General features: G+C 36.5%; 6 protein-coding genes across 6 annotated transcripts; 1 reads left to right on the forward strand and 5 right to left on the reverse strand.

Annotated features, from left to right (window-relative positions):
• Positions 1-53: 53 nt before the first annotated feature.
• LOC105968766 (B-cell receptor-associated protein 31-like protein) lies at positions 54-1,878 on the forward strand. The gene is made up of 2 exons (XM_012993432.2): positions 54-581; positions 1,238-1,878. The coding sequence occupies exons 1-2, from the start codon at positions 299-301 to the stop codon at positions 1,663-1,665; spliced, it is 711 nt and encodes a 236-aa protein (XP_012848886.2). The 5' UTR covers positions 54-298; the 3' UTR covers positions 1,666-1,878.
• SLAH1 (SLAC1 homolog 1) lies at positions 1,820-3,976 on the reverse strand. Its single transcript, XM_012993431.2, has 2 exons — positions 2,386-3,976; positions 1,820-2,305 (listed from the first exon to the last, which is right to left on the reverse strand). Exons 1-2 carry the CDS (start codon positions 3,244-3,246, stop codon positions 2,027-2,029), a joined length of 1,140 nt encoding a protein of 379 aa, XP_012848885.2. The 5' UTR covers positions 3,247-3,976; the 3' UTR covers positions 1,820-2,026.
• Positions 3,977-4,157: 181 nt separating this feature from the next.
• LOC105968764 (aspartic proteinase) lies at positions 4,158-8,837 on the reverse strand. Its single transcript, XM_012993429.2, has 14 exons — positions 8,544-8,837; positions 7,328-7,706; positions 7,142-7,202; positions 6,740-6,834; positions 6,545-6,657; positions 6,073-6,241; positions 5,945-5,984; positions 5,731-5,795; positions 5,329-5,442; positions 5,146-5,210; positions 4,871-5,024; positions 4,666-4,785; positions 4,494-4,582; positions 4,158-4,386 (listed from the first exon to the last, which is right to left on the reverse strand). The coding sequence occupies exons 2-14, from the start codon at positions 7,697-7,699 to the stop codon at positions 4,302-4,304; spliced, it is 1,542 nt and encodes a 513-aa protein (XP_012848883.2). The 5' UTR covers positions 7,700-7,706; positions 8,544-8,837; the 3' UTR covers positions 4,158-4,301.
• Positions 8,838-10,657: 1,820 nt separating this feature from the next.
• Positions 10,658-13,142, reverse strand: LOC105969121 (WRKY transcription factor 6). Its single transcript, XM_012993860.2, has 5 exons — positions 12,553-13,142; positions 12,338-12,436; positions 12,072-12,236; positions 11,644-11,988; positions 10,658-11,554 (listed from the first exon to the last, which is right to left on the reverse strand). The coding sequence occupies exons 1-5, from the start codon at positions 12,847-12,849 to the stop codon at positions 10,790-10,792; spliced, it is 1,671 nt and encodes a 556-aa protein (XP_012849314.2). The 5' UTR covers positions 12,850-13,142; the 3' UTR covers positions 10,658-10,789.
• A 6,467-nt stretch (positions 13,143-19,609) lies between these two features.
• LOC105969203 (Pentatricopeptide repeat (PPR) superfamily protein) lies at positions 19,610-21,788 on the reverse strand. Its single transcript, XM_012993952.2, has 3 exons — positions 21,259-21,788; positions 20,416-20,806; positions 19,610-19,864 (listed from the first exon to the last, which is right to left on the reverse strand). The coding sequence occupies exons 1-2, from the start codon at positions 21,652-21,654 to the stop codon at positions 20,417-20,419; spliced, it is 786 nt and encodes a 261-aa protein (XP_012849406.2). The 5' UTR covers positions 21,655-21,788; the 3' UTR covers positions 19,610-19,864; position 20,416.
• A 312-nt stretch (positions 21,789-22,100) lies between these two features.
• On the reverse strand, positions 22,101-23,910 carry LOC105968534 (putative pectate lyase 16). Its single transcript, XM_012993166.2, has 4 exons — positions 23,194-23,910; positions 22,951-23,054; positions 22,719-22,857; positions 22,101-22,621 (listed from the first exon to the last, which is right to left on the reverse strand). Exons 1-4 carry the CDS (start codon positions 23,884-23,886, stop codon positions 22,403-22,405), a joined length of 1,155 nt encoding a protein of 384 aa, XP_012848620.2. The 5' UTR covers positions 23,887-23,910; the 3' UTR covers positions 22,101-22,402.
• Between the last annotated feature and the right edge of the window lie 713 nt (positions 23,911-24,623).

Consider the following 24,623-nt stretch of genomic DNA (forward strand, 5'->3'; position numbering starts at 1 on the left):
AGGGGTCAATGTGAAAATAAAAAGAAGTAGAAGTCCCAATTGCCAAATTCTGTGAGAAAACAAAACCTTCAAAAAATAGAACTGTGGGAGGCCCCGTTTGGATCCGACGGAAATAAAACCCCCCGATTGGCCAATCCCCGTCTTCAATTCTTCTTTTTTTTTTCTCTCTCTCTCTCTCTCTCTCTCTCTCTCTCTATTCTTCCCCCATACCTCCTCACCCACCACCGTAAACTCCGACCCGTTTATATCTCCGTCGCCGCCGCGGCGGAAAATCAAAAAAAAGAAGGAAGGAAGAAAGATGATCCAGTTACTATTCGGCTTGATTTTCACAGAGATGGCGCTGATCGTGGTGTTCGTGTTCAAAACTCCGGTGAGAAAGCTGGTGATTATGGGGCTGGATCGGGTGAAGCGCGGCCGTGGACCGATTGTGGTGAAGACGGTGGCGGGGACAGTGTTTGTGGTGATGATGGCGACCGTGTACAATGTGGTGAAGATCCAGAGGCGTTGGATCCAAGATGTCGAAGTCAACCCTACCGATCAGGTTCTCCTTGCCAAGCACCTTCTCGAAGCTTCTCTCATGGGTAACCTCTCTTCAAATTCTCACCTCCTTGTATCTCCTACTATTTTCTCTTTAATTCTGAAGCGCGATTTGCAGTATACTGGTGTTCTGTTAGGGTAATTGCTTGGTTTATTTAATGTATTATTCGTCGTATCAGAGACGGCATTGAAGCTGCACCAGCTTATTTTTGATGAGTATAGATTGAATTCTTATATCTCTCGAATTTTTTAATGCTTCATTTTAAGTGATTTTTCAGATTCGATTCGTCTAGACGATAATTATTTACTGGTGAACTACTAAAGTTTTGCAATGTTAAATGTTGAAAAAAGTAGTCCTAAATCCCTTTTGTGAAGAACACTATATAAATGGAGGTATGGTTGTATGGATATTTTTGTATGTATTTTTACGAGGTACATTCTTCTATTTTTACGAGGTTTGGAAATATTGTTTAAGATTGATCAGAAGTCTCGTCACTAACGGGGTATCTTTTAGTGATCCAACGGAAAACAATCAGTTGTAATTGGATGAGGGTTGCTATGTGAAGATGAATGGACTGCACTTTTTGCTGAATTTTATATTGTTGTGCCCTTTGGCAAATGTTTTGTTGACTATACTATACAGTCATGTTAGTTTATTCTCATAAATTCTGACTTATATTTTTCAATCATTTTTATGCAGGATTTTCTCTATTCCTTGCACTGATGATTGACAGACTGCATCACTATATCCGAGAACTGCGGATTCGGAGGAAGAATATGGAAGCTGTGAAGAAACAGAACCGAATATTCGAGGATGGTAAGCCTCTTGAAATCAAGCTGTTGGAGGAAGAGAAGATTTCGCTACGTGGGAGGATTAAGCAACTCGAGGCTCAGCTTGAAGATAAGACGACTTCACTGCACGACAGGATTAACCAGCTCGGTACTCAGCTTGAAGAAAAGACTAAAGAAGCAAGCAGTTCAGAAACCAATGCAATCGCTCTAAAAAAACAATCAGAAGGCTTTCTTCTTGAATATGACAGGTTGCTAGAAGAAAACCAGCACCTCAGAAGCCAATTGCAAACACTAGATCGGAAATTATCATACTCCGATAGCAAGAAAGTTACGTAAGAGGGGAACTCTTATAGATTGTTTGTTTTTTTTTAATAGTTCTGGAGTTGTTTTTGTTTTTTTTGTATTTACACCATAGTAGTTTCGAGGATAACCATCCGTTTTTCTGGAGAGAAAAAAAAATATTAGAAAAACGAAATTCGATTCTGTACGCTTTTCTAACTCAGACAAGATAGTCTATATGATCATCAACTTATTCCAGTTTTCGGTTCAGTGATTGACTCATGCAATCACTAATTGGCCTTTATCAGCAGTAATTAGTACACTGCTTGGCTTATCTGGTTCAGTGGGTTGCAGTAATTAGTGCAAATGCAAAAGCAGATTAACAGTACTGTATTTTGTTTGTTAATATTTTCAAGATTTAATTATTCGGAAGAGTAGCTCCAGCAAAACTCAGAGAAGGATCGTTTTCCGGCAGAAGCACGTCGGTATTAGCAGCCGTAAAAACCATCATTCCAAGAAATACGAGCACCGATAACGCAGATAGTACAAGCGTCATCAGCATAGGTACAACACCTCCCTTCACCTCTTGTGCATATTCTGCCGAGGCCAGAGCAAGAAATGTTAGGGGGAATGAATAACCCCACCACGCTATATCAAACCTCTTTATCGATTTCTTAAACATCCCCGGTCGACAAATCTGAATATCATCGTAATTAGGTAAAAAAAAAATAGAGGGATTTAATTAACTATGAATGGTTTCTTGAAATATGAACTTACCAATGACGTGAAGAGGAAGAGAGACAGGAAAAACAGCATTTTGCATGGAACCCCAAAATCGTCAGTAATGGAGCTCCACCCTAAACTCGCGGCACTCGGTGCCGCCACGAACAAGAAGAAGTCAGGGCGGAGGATCGCCGGAAAACGATTTGCGCCGGATAAACGCTGATAGAGTGTGATGAAAACCACCAAGTAGTGAGTCAAACCGAGTGCAAATAAGCTGACGGCGCTCTCCTTCCACCCCATGCGGGCGGCAGCCCACGAGCCAACAAAGTTGCCCATCACCGACAATTGGCTGGTTGGATTTGCAGCCATGGACAAGAATCTTTTCTCGGTGGTAAACCACTGCCCGTAAATTTTAATATCAAGAACCAAAATCGGAACCACGAAAATCCACCAAAGATTCTCGTGGCTGAAATTCATCAAGCGCCCACCAAAGGGCATTGCTTGAAGCAGAAGCAGCCACGAAATCCACGGAATGAAGAGAAAGTTTGCGCCCACATGGTGCGAGAACTCTTTTTTCACTAACGGGAAGTGAAATAAGCACTTCAACGCGTAGAGAAAAGAGAGTAGAACCAGTGTGCAGAGGGAGAGCCACCAGAGGAGAAGGAAAGCTACAGAGGGAATATCAGTATTGTGGGTGTGGAATAATCGATTGATAGTTTGAGTTTCGTTTACGTGTTTGCTTAGTGTTGTCCACAGCAAAACCTGGCTACCGAAAGAGATGCATATTCTGAAATAGCCTGCATGGAATCTGGTTAAAAGGATCGAAGAAACCGGAGATGCTTCTTTCGCAATAATATTATTCTGCGGATTGTGAATAACAATGTCGATCGGAGTTTCAGGCACTTGCTCCGCCATGGAAACGATAATTAAAACGAAAAAAAAAGGGGTTCGTTTTATGTGTATATTTGTATTATACGTGCTAGTACCGCTTATATAACAAAAATGGAAAACTTATAAGATAGTATATATTTCATTGGTTAGGCAGAGCCCCTTATATTTGATGGAAAAGTGTACGGGAAAGCGGTTATATTATATATTGTAAATGGTGACATAAGAGAATTTGGTACATGCAAATTGGAATTGGATTTAGATAACGCACCTAAGATTTTGGTTACTCCGAAAGTGGATGACTAATTCGGTTTAGGTTTAATGGGATGCCACTAACAAACCCTTTTTTGGGTCGTAATATAACACGAGTGGTGGATTAATTGTACGTGCTACTAGCTACTCGATTTCCGGGCTGACTTATACACACAAGTGTAACATCATCGATTCATAGTGAAGTGCTAACTTTACAATACTTTAAAACAGAAAATCGACACAGAAAAGAACGATAACTGAAAATCGTTGCACGCTTTCTCCTAACGATATCACCTTACAATACCAGTGCTATAAAGGTATTTCATATACATTAGACACCCTATAATTGTAACAATTATCACATTCCTTACAAAGTCCATAATAGCAATAAAAATTACCAAAAAAAGTGAAATTACCTTTTCGTCCCACGTTGTTTTATCTTCAATTCAAGAGGGTCCACCCATTTCTGTTTCTTTGTGAACGGTACAGCACTACCGTGTAACCTTGTCTGATATCCATTACGCGAAAATAATTAATATTATTAGTCACTGTCCAAGAAACCAAAATTACTATTATAAAGTACTAATTAGGTAGACTGATTAATTACAGATTAGATATAATAATAATCCCCAGCCTTACACTGGGAAATTAAGATCTTATTAAATAACATCCTGTCATAAGCTAAATTTATCATACGAAGGGTAAACAGAAAGCATATATTAACATAACTCCGTTTATACAACACCCTTAAAAGTAATTATCTGACCACAATGTTTGCTCAAAGATAAAACAGAAACAACGATATTAACATTAAGGAGGTGCGGTGCTGTCTAAGCAGCTTCAGCAAACCCAACTCTCAGTTTCCCGGAATCAAACACGGTGTGGTAGCGCCCCATAAACATATCTCCCAAAATCCTGCATTACACATTTTTACACAATTAAAGTTGGGAGCCAAAACTAGCAAGAAAAACGAACTATGGGCTGTCTGTACATATTCGAAAGTCGTGACAGAATATTATTACCAAAGTGGCCCACGTGGAGGAGGAATATCAAGACCCATGAAACCGCTAATGCACTGCGCAGCAGCACCCTCACCCACCTTCAGTATGTACTGTTTCCAAACAGAAAATCGCCATTATAAGCAAGAGAAGAAAAACCCCGGGAAGACGATTTAGTTAAGCATTAAACTCATACCTCATGTGGGGAGAGATCAAAAACTTTTCCACCGATAGTGAACGAGACACTTGGCATAGAGGAAATGCTTCCACATTCCACAGCTGATTGTCCCATAGGACTAGGGAGCCGCTCACAAAGCTGCACGGTTTTTTAAGTCCAAGATTGGGTGAGAAAAGCAAAACTAGACTACACCATATGCATTACCTATTACACAAGAGTATACCTCGTTGACATAGTTCAAGATGCGATCTTGAGTCTGATTCCGTCTGAGTTGATTTTGCATCCAAACAACAGCCATCTCACAAGCAGAGCACATGGCGTCACCCAAGCCAGATGATCTGCCATCTTTTTCATCCACCACACTTTCGATGCCAGCACTGAACAGAGTCATCAAGAACCAAAATCAGAACACATTTACATATACAGTCGACTCAGAAGTCAAAACATTTTCTCAAGGGGTCTCGTTGCGAGGGGGAATATGGAGGTAAAAGTCATAACCTAACGCCACGAGTTCCATCAAATGTGCATAACCCAACTTGGGAGCATATCTTCTTTGGATGAGCCTGCGACATTCAATCAGAGGTCAAGATTGGATGAAAATGGATCGGACACATCTAAAACTTGTTCAGTATGTGAAACGAGAAAAACAAGGCACATAGGTCGACACAATTTGATCCGTACCTCCGTCAAAAGAAGGTCCATGATAGTTTGCCCATATTGTTCAACAACAGCCTTGCACTCTTGGCTGACGACTCCAACTGCCCCAATAGCATGATTAATCATCGTAACCACAGTCTGCAAACATAATAAGAAATGTAAATAAGCATTAAAGACAGTCATTTAGAAACATACGAAGAATTCATTTTCATAGGGTCTATCATCTTAATAAGCTCCCTTCAGGATAGCACAAATATAGTGTGACGTGGACAATAGTGCATGCCTCGTGCTTAAATGCACAATGCCAGAATAATCATTGTTGAAAGTTACAACCAAAGTTGGTTTTATTAATTCTGATGCATTACAAAAGAAAGAAAAAGAGAAATTGGTTGAAGATAACAAAACGAAGACAAGGCCAGAATATACCGTTGGACCGGCTAAGAGAGAAGTGCCAGAGTCTGCAATTGCCGAACATCCACCATTGCAGTAGCCTAATAAACACAATGATGTTAGACTAAATAAGTGTAAAGGAGAGACATAATATCAGATTCTTCATGCCAATCACAAATTTTCTTTTCGTCTTATGTTATTCCTATTAGAGTAAAATAGTGCAGCTTGAAGCATCGACAAGAGTGCATACCACTTTCTTTACCATCAATGAGTACATCACCCATCTCAAACTAAAACAGAAACATCCACAGAGTTAGATAGATACAGCATGATATTTATAAATATGTTTTAGTACCATGAATTCTCTGGATAACCTACCTGCCAATATCCTTTCTGTGTCACAGGAACATATGTATGCTTGCCCTTAAAATGATTTGGATCCATCCCACCAAAGACTAGTTCACCACCCTCTTCTTCCTCCACATTCCGGTTGAGCCAAAATGAGAATACAGGCTCTTTAACGAGGCCTTGTTTAACCATGTTGTACCTGAAAGAAACGTAAATTGGGGAAAGAAACATAAACTGGGACATAGTGTATCTTTGAAACCGATGCACAAAGTTGTACATGCCCGATCTTGACAATGTATTTGAGCCAAAAAAAATGCAAGTGTCAAAATGGTATTTCCAGTCATCTTGAAATAGCTTCCTTCTCAGATGCCAACAATACAAACCACACAAAAAATGTAGTCCGGCCTATACTCAGAGTAAATGGCAAAGATACCCAACCCACGCCTTTAAGAACCCAAAAAAAAAAAAAAAAAAAAAAAAAAAAACAAGTTCCAGATCATACCACACTGGGGTTGCATTTCCAACAGAGATCTCTTTAAAACCGAGTCCTAATATGCCGTCAAACTTGGCAACCAAAAATGTAACACTAGGTTCTCTTGTCGCCTCAATAAATTCCTGGCCAACCAAACATTCACGTGTAAGTCATCAGCCATTTACTAATTATAAAAAGCATTAATTCGATGAGTAAGAGGACAACCTGGCGCTTCACAACTATGTCACCAATTTTGACATTATCCTCACTGAAGAATCCAGAGATAGCCCCAGTACCGTAGCGAATAGCAGCAGTTTTTCCTGTACAAATAAAAAACATGCCATGCGAAGAGCAGGTCAAGTCACATCTCACGTGTGGGGGCAAAATAACAATGCTACTGCTCAACATAAAGAAGTTCATAGAGCTCAATCTTCACCAATTACCAAAAAACGTAAAAAAGGCAAACAAAGAAGAGATATCGGTACTTTTTACAAGCAATGATGAGTGCAGACACCTTAACCATGAAAGTCTAGAATAAATAATTCCATTTCAACAAGGCACATACAAGCTTGAGCTTCAAGAGTTAGGAAATAAATACAAAGCAGATTAGACAGGGATAAAACGAACCATTCTTTTTGTAAGTACTCGACTCGCTGGACTTGTACTTGGAATGAAAGTAACAAGGGACCTGCACCAAGATTCGCCAGTTTAAAATATCAGATCAGATCTCTTTTCATCTAATCAAACTAGCAATTACTGCTCATTTTGATTCTACATAAACCTGATAAAAAAGTTTCCAAATTCAAGACTTACAGAAAAGTAACATTTCGTAGACGGAACCCACAGATTAGAGCTACCAGTATCGAAAATCACAGTGAATTTCTGAGGAGGAGTGCCGACACCAATTTCTCCAAAATACTGAGCATCCATGTAGTTCTTCAATGCAACAATGTCGGTGTCTGGACCATCCCCAAGCTTACCTCGGAAATTATACTTCCTAATTGAGGCCCTCAAATCCTTTGCTTCCTTCGACTCGAGCCTAGCAGCAAGCCCATTGTTATGATCCAATTTCAACTTTTTTAGTCCAATTCTGAGCAATCCATCATTTGACGCAGAAAACGCGAGTGAATATAACAGGCTTGAAAGGAGAAAGGTTATTGCAAAAGCTCCAAATCTGATTCCCATTTTTTTCCTACAAAAATTATCGAATTAACATGTTAGTTTATCATTCACCCACATTAATGAAAAAAAAATGCAATTAAACAATCAAACCATCAAAGCAAACAGCAAGATCTCTCCACCCGCTCAACTATAAATTTTATTTTCCTTGCACTTTTGGAAATCACAGAAACCTTGATAAACAATTCAATTTCTCCTAAAATACACTGCACATTCCCCAGATCGAGGAATCATATTATATTCATACAGGCTCCTATCATCCCTATTTTCATACCTGCAAATCTATACTCCCGACCAGAGTAGTTTTCTGTTTCGCATAACCGACAATTTTTCGCCATTTCCCACAGGATGAGGAGTGAATCATACAATTGGGAAAGATGGATTCACTGTTTCACTACCTATTTGACCAACTTACACAGCCATGCAATCCAAATATTTTTTTTCCTCCGATTTCATTTTTTTGATTCTCTTACCAACATGCAAAACAATCTCTAGTAAGAAACGAATAAAGGAAGCTAAGACAACGCAAGGAGAAATTGAAACTACAAACCTCATCAAATCAACACCAAAATCATAATATTCAACGATAAACCTCCATAAAATTCTTTATAGAAACACATAACCACAATGAAAAAATCAAATCTCAAGCAAAAAAATAAATAATGACAATAAATGCAAAATTAAAATCGGAACATAAAACCTCCAAAATTCTCCTCGGCTTTTTGATTTTTGTTATTTTAACATAAAAGTTTGTACTACCAAAACAATTTACCCTCACATCTAGAACACGAAATTATCAATTTTATCCAAAATTAAAAAAAATAGGAAAATTATAGCAAGAGATTCTCACCGAAATGCTATACGATCTTCAAGAGAAGCTGCGAGAGCAAAAGGAGATGAAAAGAGTGATAAAAAAGAGAACCAACTTTCTGAGTTCAGTAGTGGTTTATCGGGTGAATCGTAGCCGTTGAATAAATAAAAAGACTTGTTATTATAAGCCGTCGATGCTTGATATATATCGCTTTTCACTAATAGCTGCGTTTGGAAATATCGCAGCCCATGGGATTACTGTAGACCTCTAAATCTCAGGCGTCTATTTCAAATCAACGGTAGAGAATTCACAACATAGGAGAATAAGTGGGTCGGTGATTACGACGCAGTGAGGGCGAGCATAAATGCAAACGTGTAACTGATTGCTTACGTGTCAGCAAAGTATGCGAGGTGGCTTCACACGCGACGTTGTGCTGTTTTGTATTTTTTTTTTTTTTTTATAAAAGGAAAACTAATGGAAACGAATAATTACGAGCTGGTTAACTTAAGAACTAAGCAAAATTTAATGAATAATAGAATTTTATTTTTTGATAAGTTTAGATATGTTTTCAAAGAAGATTTTTTTCTCTTTTAATATGATGAAAAGTCTCGTTTGGGCGAATAAGTAGCAATAATAGGACCTTGTACCAACTTACCACATTCAGAATGAATCAGTTGAGCTACACTCATGCGAGAGAATAGAAATGTTAATATAAAATTATAATTAGCAATAATATTTCAAATAACGGGCAAAAAATTGTTGAAATAAGCAACACAAAAAACCCCCAACAAGTTTTGGGCTATTATTTAGTTTGGGCTACACCGTTTGATTTTAGGCGCCCATCCAAATATGGGCCAACCCGTTTCTTACTTGCCCAATTTTGTTTGAAAGAATCATAACCCAACACAGAAGTTGCGTACTCTTTATAAGACGTGGTAAATTAGCTGAGTCGACTCAAAAAAAATTTGAACTTGAGCTCGACAGGCCTAAACAAAGACTTCGACAGGCCTAATAACAAAGCTAATAAAAAAATAAAAATGTATGGATGTCAGAAAAATTATATAATATCACACGAATTTAATTTCCACTAATTCGATTTTCTTTAATTGCGTCGTTCCTTTGTGAGAATTAATATAAAAAAAATAGTAATTATTGTATAATTATAATTCTAAAATTTCAAACAAAAAAACATATTGCTACTCTTGAATTAGGATATATAGTAGTAGGGGTCCACTCAAAAAAAAAAAACGTACTAGTTGAAAACTGGCCTGAAATAAATAAATAAATAAATAATTACAACATGAAAAAAAAATATATAAAAGGAGAAGAAAATGCAGCCATTGGTGGATGGGTTGCACATGGAGCCACGTGGAAGTCATAAAGTCCGAGAGAATGGTCAACGTACTTGTACGGTTGATATGGTACGGTGACGACCCACTATCTCACACGTTCGCCTTTTCTTTGTTTTCTACATACATACATAAACATAAATTAGTGGCTGATGATTGGTCGGCGTTGGCACTTCCATTTCATGACCACGTTTGTGTGTGTGTGCACGTAATTCAATTAAAACGTATCTCACTTATCCAATAAAAACCATTTTCTTTTTTATACGACAATTTGAGATCCTACATAGAATTTCATTTCTCACCGTGACAGAATCGAATCTTTTGTTTATTAATTTATCGAAATTCTACTCTATAACGCATTCAGAAACTTAAATTGAACGACGTGATTATTGAACGACGTGATTATGTGGCATTATTGGAATTGGAAAAAAATGAAAGGAAGTTGCCTAGAAGTCACATAAAAGTCTACTAAAACCAAATTTAAAAGTCTATCCAACTCATTACGTGTCAAATTTTAATGGCCGGAGTTTTTGACCTCTCAAACGTTTGTTTGATTATTCAACACGACTCTCCAATTTTTTTTGTAGTTTGTACACCTCTCTTTTGTTGTTTTCCCAATTTGCAAAACGATAACCCTAGAAATTAATTGTCACAAGTAAATCCAAATATATAACCATCCATCCTAATTTGTTCTCTTATGCATATAATATAATATTATTTAGAAATAAAACAATAACAAAGAATGTATATCTTTTTTGTCCTAAACTTGGTTAATACAATTAAAAAAAAAAAAAAAAACCAATATGAACACGTGTCAATTCACCAAATTGTACAACCAGAAATGAAGAAATAAAGAACAATCAAGAAGAAGAAAAAAGAGTATCTTATACAAGATTTAATGAATAAACTGGTTTAACACTTTAATCTGTAATTAATCTAATTCCCCGGAAAATTGTTGCTTGTATTTACGTTAGAGTTGTTGGGAGGAGTAGATGACTGGTTGGCGTTGTTCTGGTGGGACCCACCAATAATGGAGGAGATTGCCGCTGCGAGGGCTGCCGTGAAATTCGGATCCGAAGTTATCGCCGCCGTGGCCGCGCTCAGGCTGTCGGCGAACGACTGCTGCGACGACTGTCCAGGAAGTTGTGCAGTTTGATCACTAGCGGCCTGAGACATTTGGAGACCGGAAAACTTGGACTGATTATACAGACCCTGCCCGAAACCCTGAGGAGCCGCCGGCGTTTGAACGGCGCCGGCGAAGTTTTGAGGAAACGGGAGCTGGAACTGCACCGGCGGTGGTCTTTGATACTGCAACGGCGTTGGTGACTGTGTGAGGTCGAGAGTGACGGTGGGGAAAGGAGCCGAAGCTGAGATGGTGGCCATGTTCGACGAACATGGGAGAATTGTTCTAGCCAGAAAATTAGGGTTCATCAACCCGTCGGCGCTTGGCATGGAGCCGGAGAGAAGCATGCTCGCGGCGGCGGAGGTGGTGGACGCCATCGCCATGGCCGCCGGAGGCAGCGGGTGGTTGTGCGTACCTTCGTAGGTAGTGATCAGAATCGTCCGGTCATCGGCGCACCTCTGAACCTGTTTCCTCACCGGACAACCGACGGCCATCGTGCACCGGTAGTAAGCACGTGGGCACGGATTCCCTTTCGCCATTTTTTGTCCGTACTTTCTCCATTGGCACCCGTCGGAAATCTAACGAAATTAATCACCACAAGATAATTAGACCTTCATATTATAGATAACTAATAGTAATTTACTGTGTGATTAATTTACTTAATTACCATGGGTGCTTCTGAACGTGCTCTAACGGAAACACGTGCTTTCCGCATGGTTGCATCGGCGGTTTGTTCGACGGGCTTCGCCGGATTATCCAGTTTGGCAGCTTTATTCCGATGCCAGCTGTCAGATTCGGGGCTCTCGTCACGGCCAATCCTCTTATTCCTCGATAATTCCATGTTGTTATTATGAGGTGAACCGGAAATCGTTCTTTCTTCCGATAACGAGTTCGATTGTTCCTCCCCCATCTGGTCGGCGGCGGCGGCGGCGCCGCAGCCGCCGACGCCCAAGTCCAATAGCTGCCTTGGAACTACCGCTAATTTCTTGTCTTCAGATTTTCTTTCAACAATCTGTTAAATAAAAAACATACCAGTCAATACAGATTTAATATAGTATCATCGTAAATATTAATTAATAAATAAATAATAATTACCTGATTTTGTTTGGTGGTATCAGTAGTTGAATTTTGCTGGTGTTGCATCAATGCCATAAAATGCATCTGTAGTGCTGAGTAATTTTCGTTGACCTGAGTCAGCATTCCTTTCAATCTTTGATTTTCAGTGTTCATTCTTTCCAGTTCAACTTGAAGATGTGCCAGCTAATTAATTATCAATTAACAACAACTTAATTAAAATCAAATCATCAATAAATTAAATAAATAAATCACTCTTAACTAAATAGTAATTAGTAATTAATTACCTCGATTTTGGCTCTCTTATCTTCAACATCATAGGAAACCCCATCATCCACCGTTGATTCGTCGCTTCCGGTATTCGCAGTCACCAGTTGCAAACCAGTCTACAACACAGATAATTAAACAACAAATTCAATAATTAGATAATTCCACTAATCACTATTAATTAACAACGCAATTAAGATTTAGTATATATGAAATGAAATGAAACGAAACTCACGTTGACGTTAAATTCTCTGCAGGCGGCGGATGTCTCAACGTGTGAACTTTCCGTCTTGACAGTTGGCTTATTCCTCTCCGCGAAAAAGTCCACTTCGCCGCGCGGCGGCGATTCCGCGGCGGCGCCGCCGTCGTCGTCTTCCCTAACCCTCGAATTCACCGGAAACATAATCAAACCGCTACTAGTACTACTCCGATGATGATGATGATGATGATGATCTACAAAAACCTGCTTGTTTCCAAAAAATCCAACTTGATCGGCGCTGTTATCTAGGGCAAGACCCCATCCTCTGTCCATAAATAAAATAAATCTACGAATTCAAGTATTCGATCAGTTATTTTTCTAGAAATGGGGATCGAAGAGAGGAAATTAATTAATTCGTTAATTAATTAGCAATAATGTGAGAACTGAGAAGTCTTTTTGCAAGTACAACGAACGAGTCTATATAGAAGGATTGGGTGGGGGTGGGGGTGGGGGTGGGGGGTGGGGGTGGGGGTAGGGTTAGGGTAGGGGTGGTGGGGGGGGTGACTGAAAATATTGACGTTGGACCAGAAAAAAATGTGGGGAAGGAGTTATGGTTTAGAGTGTGTGAAAAGAGAAGGTGAGAAAGGAGGAGGGGGGATTCGATAAATATGCGTAAGGTGGTGCGTCACGGTTGGGGGTGGGGACCACATCGAAGACTTGTTGTACATAAATTTCGTGAGAAGAGAGAAGAAAGAAAGAGGTTTCGTCAAGGACTCGGTTTGACTCATTCGTGTAATATATATTGATTATTTTTTATTTTTTATATTAATTAATAGAAAAGGAGAAAAAAGAAAGAGAAGCCCATAATAATAGTAATAAATATTACGAATCCACCGGCCCGAGGAATGCGGCGCCTTACACGTGATGAAATTGAAAAGGTGAAGAAGGGGTTGAGAAAGTCTACGAGTTTGACGGCCTGATCTATTACGAGTTACTGACGACCGGGTGATGTGCGGTGTGGATCCTTTCAGATCTATTCATCTTCTCCTATTTATTTTTCATTTTTTATCAACGAATTTCCTTTTTTTCTTTTTTCTGTTTTCTTAATACTACTTCCTCTTTTTATTCTGTCACTTTAGATTTTCAATACTGCATTAAATACATTTTTCCTGTTTTAACCTTATTAATGAAACTCTGTTCATTAATTTTCTCTTATATATTATTAAATTTTAAAGGTTGTTTTAGTCATTTTTATATGATTTTTCTGAAATCAAGATATATTTATTGAGTTTCTTAATCTTTGTGAAAAGTGAAAAGTGACAATTATTTAGGAACGAATGGAATATTTTATAACACTCGTCCCAATTTGTCTAAGAAATAAATGTTACTCAAATTAAGTGGCTTAGGCTCGATAAAATATATTTTAAATACAAATATTCGAAAACCTCCACAATAAAATGCACGTAATTCATAACTCCTAAACATCTTCTTGAATTCTCTAAATTCTCTTGTATGATAGATTTGAGTTGAATATCGGAGGATTTTCGATGGGATCAAACTTTGGCGCCCTACCAACTTTTTATAAAGAAGGTTCAAGGTAGTGCTCACTCGAGTAATCAAGAAAGCGTGAGGGAGAAATTTTGGGTCGTGATTTTATACTTATGCTACAAAGAACTATTATACTTTTATTTTCAAAATTCATGTTAATTGTTCAATTCTAAATGCAATATAATATATTAATTAGGATTAGACTCTTTGGTGAACAATGTTGAACAATGAGAACCATCGTTACTTATTACACATGGTTATTTTATAAATCGAGCTGAACGTACATAAATATTAGTTACCTTATTGTGATTTATGCTTATCCTTTAATTTGCGAACTATTGCACCAGAAAGATGCTTATTTAGTTTAGTTGATTGCATATATATATATATATATATAATTCAACGTAGGCGGTATATTTGTGAAATTTTTGCATGAATAATGCAACAAGTGGCTGGTTTTGGTCCAATCTAGTGATCCCAAACCTAGGACCTAGGCTATAATATATATATGTATATGTGGTAAGTGTAAATTGGGCGTGCGGGCCGGGTATGGTGGCAAGGCAAGAGGCTCGGGATAGGGGTTGAGCTTTGACTGTGATGGTCTAACTTGACCGGCCAACTGGTTAACTAACCGCGTCATTTGCTTAGGTTTCAAACCTTGGTTGGACTTTTTCGACCATTTATTTTCTCACCTCAACACACACTACTTTCTTTTTAACTTAGTAAAATTATAATTTAAATAGAAGTTAACAGAAATTGGAAATAAAATGAAAAATATACCAATATTTGGTAATTGGTCGATGACTTTAGCAATTAGGGGTTTAAAAGATTTAATATATAATCCTCATAATAATCAACAACTCACATTATTATTGTGTCATTATTTAATATATAATTTTTCTACATTTATTAATTACCTTGATTGACCGCTAGCCGTCTCATAAGTCATCACCACCAAAGACTTAGGTATAATCGAATTGACAGTTGATTATTATTATTATTATTATTATTATTATTATTATTATTATTATTATTGAAAATTAAATAACATTAAAACACAAGTAAGAAAAAGGGGGCCTAATGAGAGAAAATGAGTGGAAAGTTACTATAAGCTTTAATTAATTTGTAGAGAAATATAATAATTAAATATTAATATGATGAATGAGTAATAAAACTGGGGCGGGGGCTGCTACTTTATTTTTTTTTTGTCCAAAGTTTTATTCTTTGGGAGTGAGCTTTGAATACAATTTTACTTTGAAGGGAGATTTGTTTCTCATGTCGGCTCAAATATATATATATATATATATATATATATATATATATATATATATATATATATATATATATATATATATATATATATATATATATATATATATATAATTTAATTAATTATACTTTTTTGAAGAGTGAATGATTTTTTTTTTCTGTAAATAGGAAAAAATAAAGAAAATAAAATTTAATTCGTCGGAATAATAAAGGATAAAATAAATTAAAGATACGATGTCAAGAAAGCGGCGCTAATGTCAAATCAACGGTAAACAAAAAAATCAAAATCGGATTCAGAAGTTGCAGACAAAATGAGAGTTGACTGAGATACGTAGAAAAATTGGGCATGGGGTTAGGTTTGATTGGACCATTACATTTACTCATTTTATTTACCATTAAAAAAAAAAAAAAAAAAAGCAAATCCTTTATGAACTTAATTTACACATATTTGTTAATTTTCTTAATCCGAAAATTAAATTAATATATTACTAGTATATATGGGTGTAGGAAAAATCGGTGAAAAGTGGTATTCCAAATTCATGGGCGATTTAAATAAAGTAAACAACGTGGATGGTTCCTGCATCACTAGTAGGGTCCAAAGTCTCAACTTTTTTTCCCTTTTTATTTTTTATTTTATTTATTTATTTTGTCAAACAACGTTTGCTGGAAACTTTACTAAATTGTACAAACTTTTCAATGTGATTTCCCCAATTTTCAAACTACTTTATGACCCAAGAAACCGATGGCTTTGATTTAACCTTTTATTGACTATTATCGCATGCAACTTGTAAGTACGTAGAACAAATTACAAAAAGGATCAATCACTCTTTTTCACCTTATCTCATTTTCTAAATATTTTTCTTTATCTCTAAGTCATATACATATGTCCCACATACCAATTATTCGTATTTATCTGAAGTGGCGGAGCCAGTGTACAACCAAGTATATTTTATCTCTGAAATTCGACGCAAGACTTAATTTTAATATTTTATTTTTGAAGTTATAGGGTTAGATTTAAATGAGAAATATTGGCATCATGATTAATTAGGAAATTGATTAATTAATAGGGCCCCCATCATCCATGTGAGAAGGACTGCAACTCATTGACTTGGACTTAATTTCTTACACCTAACCTCTATATGGCTATCTTATATTTGGACAAGGCAGCTAACATCACATGTTTGAAAAACTTGCTTTTGCTTTGCTACATGGATAAATTTAAATTTTAAATATTTTAATTTCTTGAAAGAGTTGAGATTTATTTTGTGGCTAATACTTAATTAATAAAATTATACAGGCAATTAATACCATTTAATTCTGATTGGCTTGAAATTAGTATTTGAATTAGTGCAACTGTTGATTATTATACATCATGCATCATACAATAGATAAGGAATACACGAAAAATTTAGGGCGTTTACTTTCCAGTATTATATGATGTGAACATATTGATGAATTGTGCAATTATGCGATTTTTTTCGTACGATTACCGGGTTCGTGTTGACTAATAGGTTCCGGTCCGCTAACCCGAAATTTGCGTATTATATCAATGTAATGAATTATTTGACAATGACTAATCCATGTTTTTGGCTTCATTAGGAAAATTAGATATTAATTAATTACATGAATTATGATCTAATGATGGCTGAATGTCTTTCACAGACAAAATTTCTTTTCACTGTCAACTTTGTACCATCTAGAAAAATGAAAACCCATAATTTTATTTTTTTGGCAGCATCACTAATTTGTCAACATTGTGACTCTCGTCATTTGAAATTTATATGCGTATATATATGTTGTAAGGCTATATTATCAAGTCAGTTTGGAAAACAAAAAATAGAAAGAAAAAAAAAATAATAAATAAATATTGTGATAGTTAATGGGCTAAGTAGAGAACCAAGTAGTAGAATCCGAAATAGCTCAAGTCCGTTTAAATGGGCTGTTTTTGCAGGACCCGATCCAACTAATATGGGCTGAGATTAAATCTAACAGAAGCCCTCATTTTAAATGTTTTATATTCCATCACACTCATTTTATAATTTATAATACAAATATGAATGTTTTGATAATAATAATAATACTAATATTTCCTAATATATGCATCCTTTAAGAACAATAGCACATGCATGTAATGTAAGTTGTTAATGTCCTAGGATCGAGTACTTGCATCCGCAATGTGTGAATTTCAACTCAAATCAGTTGGTTTCATGTGTGCAGCAAGTTCGAGTTCGTTGCCATAACAAGCCGTTCAATCTCCATAATTTACACGCTCAACCAATCGTATCGGCCTGGGGCGAAGGATTTCGACTTTTGATGCAATGTAATTTCAAGAAAATCGTAAGCAAATCACGTACAGTAGAACCTCGATAAATTAATAACCTCGCTTAAATAATAAATTTTTCCGGTCCCGACTCGGGGACAACGTGCTAAATTAATAATTCGCTAAATTTATAAGATAATACACATTCGAAAATTTTAAGAAGCCCCATATAATATATAAATTAATAATGCATAAAAAAAATTCTTAAATTACATGGTACAATGCATATTTTATAGATCTATGAATGCTTAATATAATATAATTTAATTCTCACTTGTTTCTTGTAGAAGTTCACATTACCATCAATCTCGTCCCTCACTGTTCTTAACATGGTTACAACTTTCGGTATAGTTTTCTCATAACTCAACATAAATCGTTCTATACCATTACTGTTTTAAGAGCTTCCATTCGTGAAACGGGCTCTATAGTGCATTGAACGAATGGTACAATGAATAATATATACGTAAAAAATTAAAAAAAATGTATTTATTGAAAATAATAATAAAAGTAATTTCATAAATTAATAAGTTATTAATTAATGTATAAATTAATAATTATTAATTTATCGATAAGTTAATATTTCGCTAAATTAATGAAATCTTGATGGTCCCAACTGTATTAATTTATAGAGGTTTAACTGTAGTAGGACTCTCGTATATGGTCTTTAGACAAAAAAAATCTTCACCCAAATCTCTTTTAGTAGACATTGAAAACGCTACCTGTAATTTTTACTCCGGAAATCATGGGCTATAATCTATTAAGTCTACAAACCTATGAAACCTAACTACATTTTCCAATAACTGAAGAGACAATTAATTACAATAATGTAATTAGCATCGTATCCGAATTCCGATGCTGCTGCGCTGTAACAAAAGAAACGATCTTTCATATTTTTAATTACTACAATCATAATCAAGGATTAGTGGCACAATCCTCCAAGAAGCTTCTTAATGATTCACATAATCTCCTCTGATTTGGTGGGTGTGTCATCATTCATTCCTCTTTCATTATTTTCTCCTCTAAAGATACACTATTTCACACTAATCGAATTCGGTTGCATATATGATTTTTTTAAAGAGACAGATACTATGGAACATTTTTTTTTAAAGTGACTGTTATTATGAAACAGAACAAATTACTAAAAAAAATTCAGCCCGCAAGGAGCACCTAATTATAGAGGGTATATGTGTGTGTGTGTATATAAAATATATATTTAAATAAGCATAGCAGTTGACTTGTGAGCCACCATGATTGCCATTTGGCACTGCTCTATATATAAAGCCAATCTCCAACTCCCATTTTCCTTCACACTAGATATATAATTTTCTGTAACCCAAAACTCAAAAAACCAAATCCAAATCTGCACAAAAGCAAAAGGGAAGCCAGGAAATAAAAAGAAAGAGAATGATTTGCATGTATGTAGAATCCTATTTATCACCTTTCATCTTCGTTTTCTACTCATGTATTTGGATCCCATTCATCCAAACAACTCACTCGATCCGTCAAACTTTCACCTTACTTCTCAACCCACACGATCGCCCTGAAAAACCCGACACCGAAGAGACTCAATCTTGCCAGCTGGATCTCCCGGTTTCACGTTTTCAAGATTTAAAAATTTTCAGCAAGAACAGAGGGGCGGCCATGGATAATCAAGAAGAAGAAGAAGAGTGTTCGATTTGCTTGATGGAGTTTGAGAAGGAAGATTTAGTGAACAAAGTGCCGAGGTGCGGACACGTGTTCCACATGGAATGCATGGAGAAATGGCTAGATAGATGCCAATTCACATGCCCCTTGTGCAGGTCTTTGTTATTACATGCTAGTAATAAATCTTCACCATGCAAAATGGGGGCTTGTGTTTCTGCCCCCTTTTCATGATCCCCAGACGAAGATGTATATACCATCCTTCAACATTTTTTCTTTTCTTTTTTGTATTGCATGGTTGCTTATATCTCAATATCTAAAATTCCGACACTCGGATTTTGGTTTCAGCACTAGAATTCGGAACAAATTTTTGAAATATGAATGACCAAAAAGTCTTGAGGAACACATGAATCAGATCAATCAATCAGGAATAATAACCAGCAAATTATTTTTGCTTGCATAAAATACGAAAGATCTGAAGCAACTACCTACCAGCCTATTATGCTCGGAACAGAGTTGTGTGCATTGAGTTGGATCCGAGCAATTCCAACAATTACAGCACTTTGAATCCTGAAACCAAATAAAGCCAAAGGGAGAAATGTGATAATCTAAACTCTGGTGGGACCCGCAAGTAAATTATACGATTCCATACCCTTTTCTATTCCGAAGATTTCCTATATTTCCTCTTCATTGAGTGACTTAGCAAGTTTTCAACCCTAAAAACACCCTAATGATGCATCTAAATTACGTGACTTGCAATGTTTATATAAATCGGTCCACTCTTTTGGCTTATTTCCCTTCCAGCTAGAGATAATCTCAATGATTAACAAATAAATATGTATGTAAAAGTGAATATTCCAAACCTCACTAGGGTCGATACTGATTTTTTATGAGTGCAACCTACAAAAGATTAATGAGTCGGTCTCCGGAAAAATAGACGGCAAATTAAGAATACTCTTGACAGTTGCTATTGTTGAATACCTATACCTTCTTCAACTAAACTAACTCAATTGAAACACAAATTCATATCAACCATACTAGAATGGTACAAAAAATCTTGGCTCTTGGAATCGGATTCACTACCAAAGTCAATCATGAAACAAATTAGCAGAAAATAATACCTCATCGTAATCCAAAAATCTCTTCTGGGGGATCATAAACACGTTGATCGGGAAATATTTCCTCGAAATCTTGTTTGACTTTGTTCCTCAACAAGGGGTGCGGCAAAAGCCCCTTCAATAATATTCTAAACGGCAATTGATCTGGAAGTTCCGGAGACTTCTTCATATCTTCGTATACGTTCATGGCGTCTGCAGGAGAGCCATACTGTAAGAAACCACGAATAACTTCGGTGTATGTCTGAGAATCTGGGAATAAATCTTCCTTTCTCATATCTTCCCATAACTCCATTACATCATCCATTTTCTTGCGTCTAGCCAATGCAACAATCAAATCCTTGTACAAGAAAACATCGGGTCTGTACCAGTCTTGTTTCTGAATCACCCTAAACATCTGTTATAGAAAAAAAATTGAAATAGTAATAAGATTTTATTGTGTTATTACATGATTCACAGAGAAGACTGTAAGCTATTAAACAGTTGAAAAGGCAAGAAAATGATGGATTTTCTTGGAAAAAGCATTGACGAACTTGACTGGCAGTACCGATAGTCCGTTCGGCATCCAAATTCCGATGACTGTGTTTGCTAAAAACCAAAAGTTGGGCTGAATTTATGGAGATTTAATCGAATACCGTAGTGAAGTATGGGCTTGCTTTGTTCATTCAAACTCGGTTCGAATGAAGATAATCATGTCAACTGAGGAGAGAGCTGAATTGAGTATGATGAACTGATGATGGTAATTATATACATTAACCAGACCCACAAACCAGCAATTAACAAAAGGCAATTGACAAAGACAACAATGTACAACTAGCGAAGCACAAGGTACAACCAAAATAAAATTACCTTGACAGCAAGAGAGACCTCCTCCTGGCGTTCGAGTTCGGTGATAACTGCAACCATGTCCATTTTGAGAAGCCTGACGACGTGTGTTTTGATGAATTTATCGATCTTTTCACCGTCGTCTTTGAATCGCTTCAATCCTTGTATAACGAAGAGTGCCTCTTTTCCGATGAGTTTTTTACCCCTCCATAACGGACCTCTGGGCCTACCGTCGTGGTAATCCCGACTGAATCCCAACGTCGCCGGAAATGTAGTGTTGATAGTCGGTGGAATCGGAGAAACTAGAAAAGCAGCTTGAACGCAGCGTAGGGGTTTCGAAAACAGGGAGAATTTGGCAAAGACGGCGGCGGAGGCGAGAATCGATGCTTTGGATTTTGAAATTATGCCTCCGACGTGCATTTTAGGTGCGGGAATCCGAAGAGTGGAGAGCTGATCAGTGAATTTCAGGAGCTAGGGTTTAAGGGAAGCTCTGCGAATTGAGGGGTTTGACTGTTTTTTGGGGGTTTGACTTTTTGGACTATTTATACTGTAATGTGTATACTGTATATATACATACACTTAATTATCTAAGTATAATTACTTTCTATGAATATTTCTATTGCTAAAACTATCAAGTTTTTTTAGTAATTAATTAATCAAATGAAATAAATTAAAAACCAATTTCATGGTAGAATTTTATTTCTATTACTTTGTATAAATCGTTTTATTTTTTCTGCTCAATCGTTTTCTAATGTCGGTACTGGTCTAGTTGGTGAAATAAGTAAATAAACGAATACTTAACCACGATTTGCAGGCTAGTGAGTTTATCGGGTGCAAATCATATTTAATTTGGTTGCGAACATGCGAAAAAAACAGCCACACACATACAAATCATTTTATTAATGGTAATAACAAGGCTTGCCATTTTCTAAAGTCCGCATAAGAAAATGGCACTTTGAAACCTCGTACCGAATCGAAATTCCAACAGACGAGCAAGCAAACATTCGAAGAAGAATATATTGCTGGCCAACGTAAACTTTTTTTTTTTTTTTTTGTTAATTAGCACAAGCAAAGTACAAATAGAATCACCAAAAAAAAAAAAAACTAATAACAATAAACACGGAATTAAAAATTACTAAAAATATATATATATATACAGAAAAATGAATCAACAAGATCCATTGGCGGCGCATGTTAGAGGGCCAGCATCAGATGTGAGAGCTGGAACCATGGATCCATCAGCCACTTGAAACGACTGCGTTTTAGTGTACCCTGTGGCGGTGGTTCCGTAGCCGGAAGTTACAAAGTAGGCCCCATTCATGAATCTATCTCTAGATGTTCTCCATTTCCAGTTCTGCCATCCATTCTTCACCTCTCTCTTCGTTACCTGCAGCGTTCAATTCATTTATTTTTTTATTTATTTTTTTATTTAATTCCTCTTTTCTATTTATTTATTATTAATTTGTGTTAATATAATTAATTACTTGTTTAATTTCAGCACGATTTGGAGCCATGAAGTAGTTCCCTTCACTAAAGATGGTCGGATTAGCACTTCCACCAATCGCGTACATCTCCCACTGACTGTACCTATTGTTTGCCACGTGTGCATAACCTAGCCTCACCCTGCAAATTAATTAATTAATTAGATATTAATCACACCATGCATGCAAGCTAATTAATCCAAGAATATGGATTATATATAGTTAATTTAATTACCTCGGCATTCTTTGAACTAAACCAGGCCCAAAATGGTTGAAAACCACAGTCACTTTCATAACCCTGTCTTCAACATTGCTATCGTCGTGCCCGAACAACATCACCTGCATGCCGAAAAAATGAAAATAATTAATACGCGTCGCTAATCGGAAAAAAAATTCGTAACTCCAATTAACCATGCATATATAATTATATAATTTCTAACAAATTACAAATTAAATTAAAATTTAATATTCGACTCACTTTATCATGGTTGGTAAAGAAGTTATTCGAGATAGTAATCCCGGTCGAGGCATGAATAACATCAATAAGCCCATCGTAGCAATTGGAAAGAAAACAATGATCAATCCACACATCCGTCGAAGCAAACACGTCGATACCATCTCCATCGGACCCCCTCCTATGGCCCGCATGGGTCGGGCTATCCCGAACAACACCCGAGTATCCGGGCTTGCAGTCATGGACACTAATCCCATGTATAATCACATGACTAACATGTGCAATCGTAATGCACGGCCCGTAAGCAATTTCCACTTTCGCCCCTCTCCCGTCTATGGTCTTGTAACTATTGATCATGAGCTCGTTCTTGAGCCTAATAACCATGCTTCTCGCAAAGGTGATCCATAGTGGTTTCGATTGGATCACCCCGTATCGGAGGGTACCCGGTTTAGGGTTTGCCGCGTCGTCGGATGGATCCGTTACCACGTAGATTGCCCCGTATTTTCCTCCGATTGCGTTTTTGCCGAACCCAACCGCGCAGTCTGCCAGGGCTTGGCGATTTGCGGCCCAATTGGATTTGGACCTCCAGCAAGAGTCTATCGGGTTCATGAGTTTCTTGGTGGACGGAGCGGGAGTGTAGGATGCTGACTCAGCTTGTAGGGTTGATATAGTTAAGACTAATAGAATTAGGGTTAGTGTTAGTGTGGAAGAAGCCATGGTTGGTTTCTTTAATTCGGAGGTGGTGATGGAAAAAAAATAGAGTGATTGATTTCAATTTATATGCAATGTAGGTGAGAAAAATAAAATAAAAAATAACTATAGATAAAAGGTGGTGGCATCCACGTTATTTTTTGGGAATTATTCTTTTGTTTTTAATTTAAATTGAGAATTATGAGATAATATTAATAGACGTGACTTCACGAACTAATTACTACATAAGTTTTGGCCTCAGAAATTGGAGGGTTTGAGAAAAATGTTTGACTTGGAGAATTTAAAAATATTATTTAATTTATAATTTATATAAATATTTGGTTTAATACTTTGAATGTTATTGTACGGAATTAAGCATGGTGTTGGTGTGTATAGTCGCAAGGAATGACGTACGGTAGAATAATTATATTCCGGCCTGCATATTAATTTAATTTATTATATGCTAATTAATTAGTTAATTAATCTGATGACTAGAGTATAATGTATATTTGCAAAATAATTAGTTGAAATGGTCTTCTTATACTAATTATAAGCAGGTCTGGGAGTTGTTGATATAGTTTGTCTTATCATTTTTCAAATCAAATTAATTAACTTGTTAATCAATTAAGTACCAACAATTACATTTTTAAATATCTGATAAATATATTATATATTATATATATAATATATTTTAAGAAGAAGACTTTGTGAATCTGAAATAGGCTTGTACCACTAAGCTAGAACAAGACTTTTGCTTGTGGTCA

This window comes from Erythranthe guttata, chromosome 13 (assembly GCF_056151865.1).
Source record: "Erythranthe guttata isolate IM_541 chromosome 13, IM_541, whole genome shotgun sequence".
In the NCBI taxonomy this organism is placed as follows: Eukaryota; Viridiplantae; Streptophyta; class Magnoliopsida; order Lamiales; family Phrymaceae; genus Erythranthe; species Erythranthe guttata.

What these genes read in the sequence shown, in the direction of transcription:
- LOC105969203 (XM_012993952.2), bottom strand. Translation starts at nt 21,654, where the DNA reads ATGCACGTCGGAGGCATAATTTCAAAATCCAAAGCATCGATTCTCGCC. An exon ending in AGGTCTCTCTTGCTGTCAAG is followed by an intron (nt 20,807 to 21,258) that starts GTAATTTTATTT and finishes TTTCTATAACAG; the next exon opens with ATGTTTAGGGTGATTCAGAA.
- LOC105969121 (XM_012993860.2), bottom strand. Translation starts at nt 12,849, where the DNA reads ATGGACAGAGGATGGGGTCTTGCCCTAGATAACAGCGCCGATCAAGTT. An exon ending in ATAAGAGAGCCAAAATCGAG is followed by an intron (nt 12,237 to 12,337) that starts GTAATTAATTAC and finishes ATAATTAATTAG; the next exon opens with CTGGCACATCTTCAAGTTGA. An exon ending in ATACCACCAAACAAAATCAG is followed by an intron (nt 11,989 to 12,071) that starts GTAATTATTATT and finishes TTTATTTAACAG; the next exon opens with ATTGTTGAAAGAAAATCTGA.
- SLAH1 (XM_012993431.2), bottom strand. Translation starts at nt 3,246, where the DNA reads ATGGCGGAGCAAGTGCCTGAAACTCCGATCGACATTGTTATTCACAAT. An exon ending in TCTTCCTCTTCACGTCATTG is followed by an intron (nt 2,306 to 2,385) that starts GTAAGTTCATAT and finishes GATGATATTCAG; the next exon opens with ATTTGTCGACCGGGGATGTT.
- LOC105968764 (XM_012993429.2), bottom strand. Translation starts at nt 7,699, where the DNA reads ATGGGAATCAGATTTGGAGCTTTTGCAATAACCTTTCTCCTTTCAAGC. An exon ending in CTACGAAATGTTACTTTTCT is followed by an intron (nt 7,203 to 7,327) that starts GTAAGTCTTGAA and finishes ATCTTGGTGCAG; the next exon opens with GTCCCTTGTTACTTTCATTC. An exon ending in CCTCCACGTGGGCCACTTTG is followed by an intron (nt 4,387 to 4,493) that starts GTAATAATATTC and finishes TGTGTAATGCAG; the next exon opens with GATTTTGGGAGATATGTTTA.
- LOC105968766 (XM_012993432.2), top strand. Translation starts at nt 299, where the DNA reads ATGATCCAGTTACTATTCGGCTTGATTTTCACAGAGATGGCGCTGATC. An exon ending in TCTCGAAGCTTCTCTCATGG is followed by an intron (nt 582 to 1,237) that starts GTAACCTCTCTT and finishes ATTTTTATGCAG; the next exon opens with GATTTTCTCTATTCCTTGCA.
- LOC105968534 (XM_012993166.2), bottom strand. Translation starts at nt 23,886, where the DNA reads ATGGCTTCTTCCACACTAACACTAACCCTAATTCTATTAGTCTTAACT. An exon ending in TCTTTACCAACCATGATAAA is followed by an intron (nt 23,055 to 23,193) that starts GTGAGTCGAATA and finishes TTCGGCATGCAG; the next exon opens with GTGATGTTGTTCGGGCACGA. An exon ending in TTAGTTCAAAGAATGCCGAG is followed by an intron (nt 22,858 to 22,950) that starts GTAATTAAATTA and finishes ATTAATTTGCAG; the next exon opens with GGTGAGGCTAGGTTATGCAC.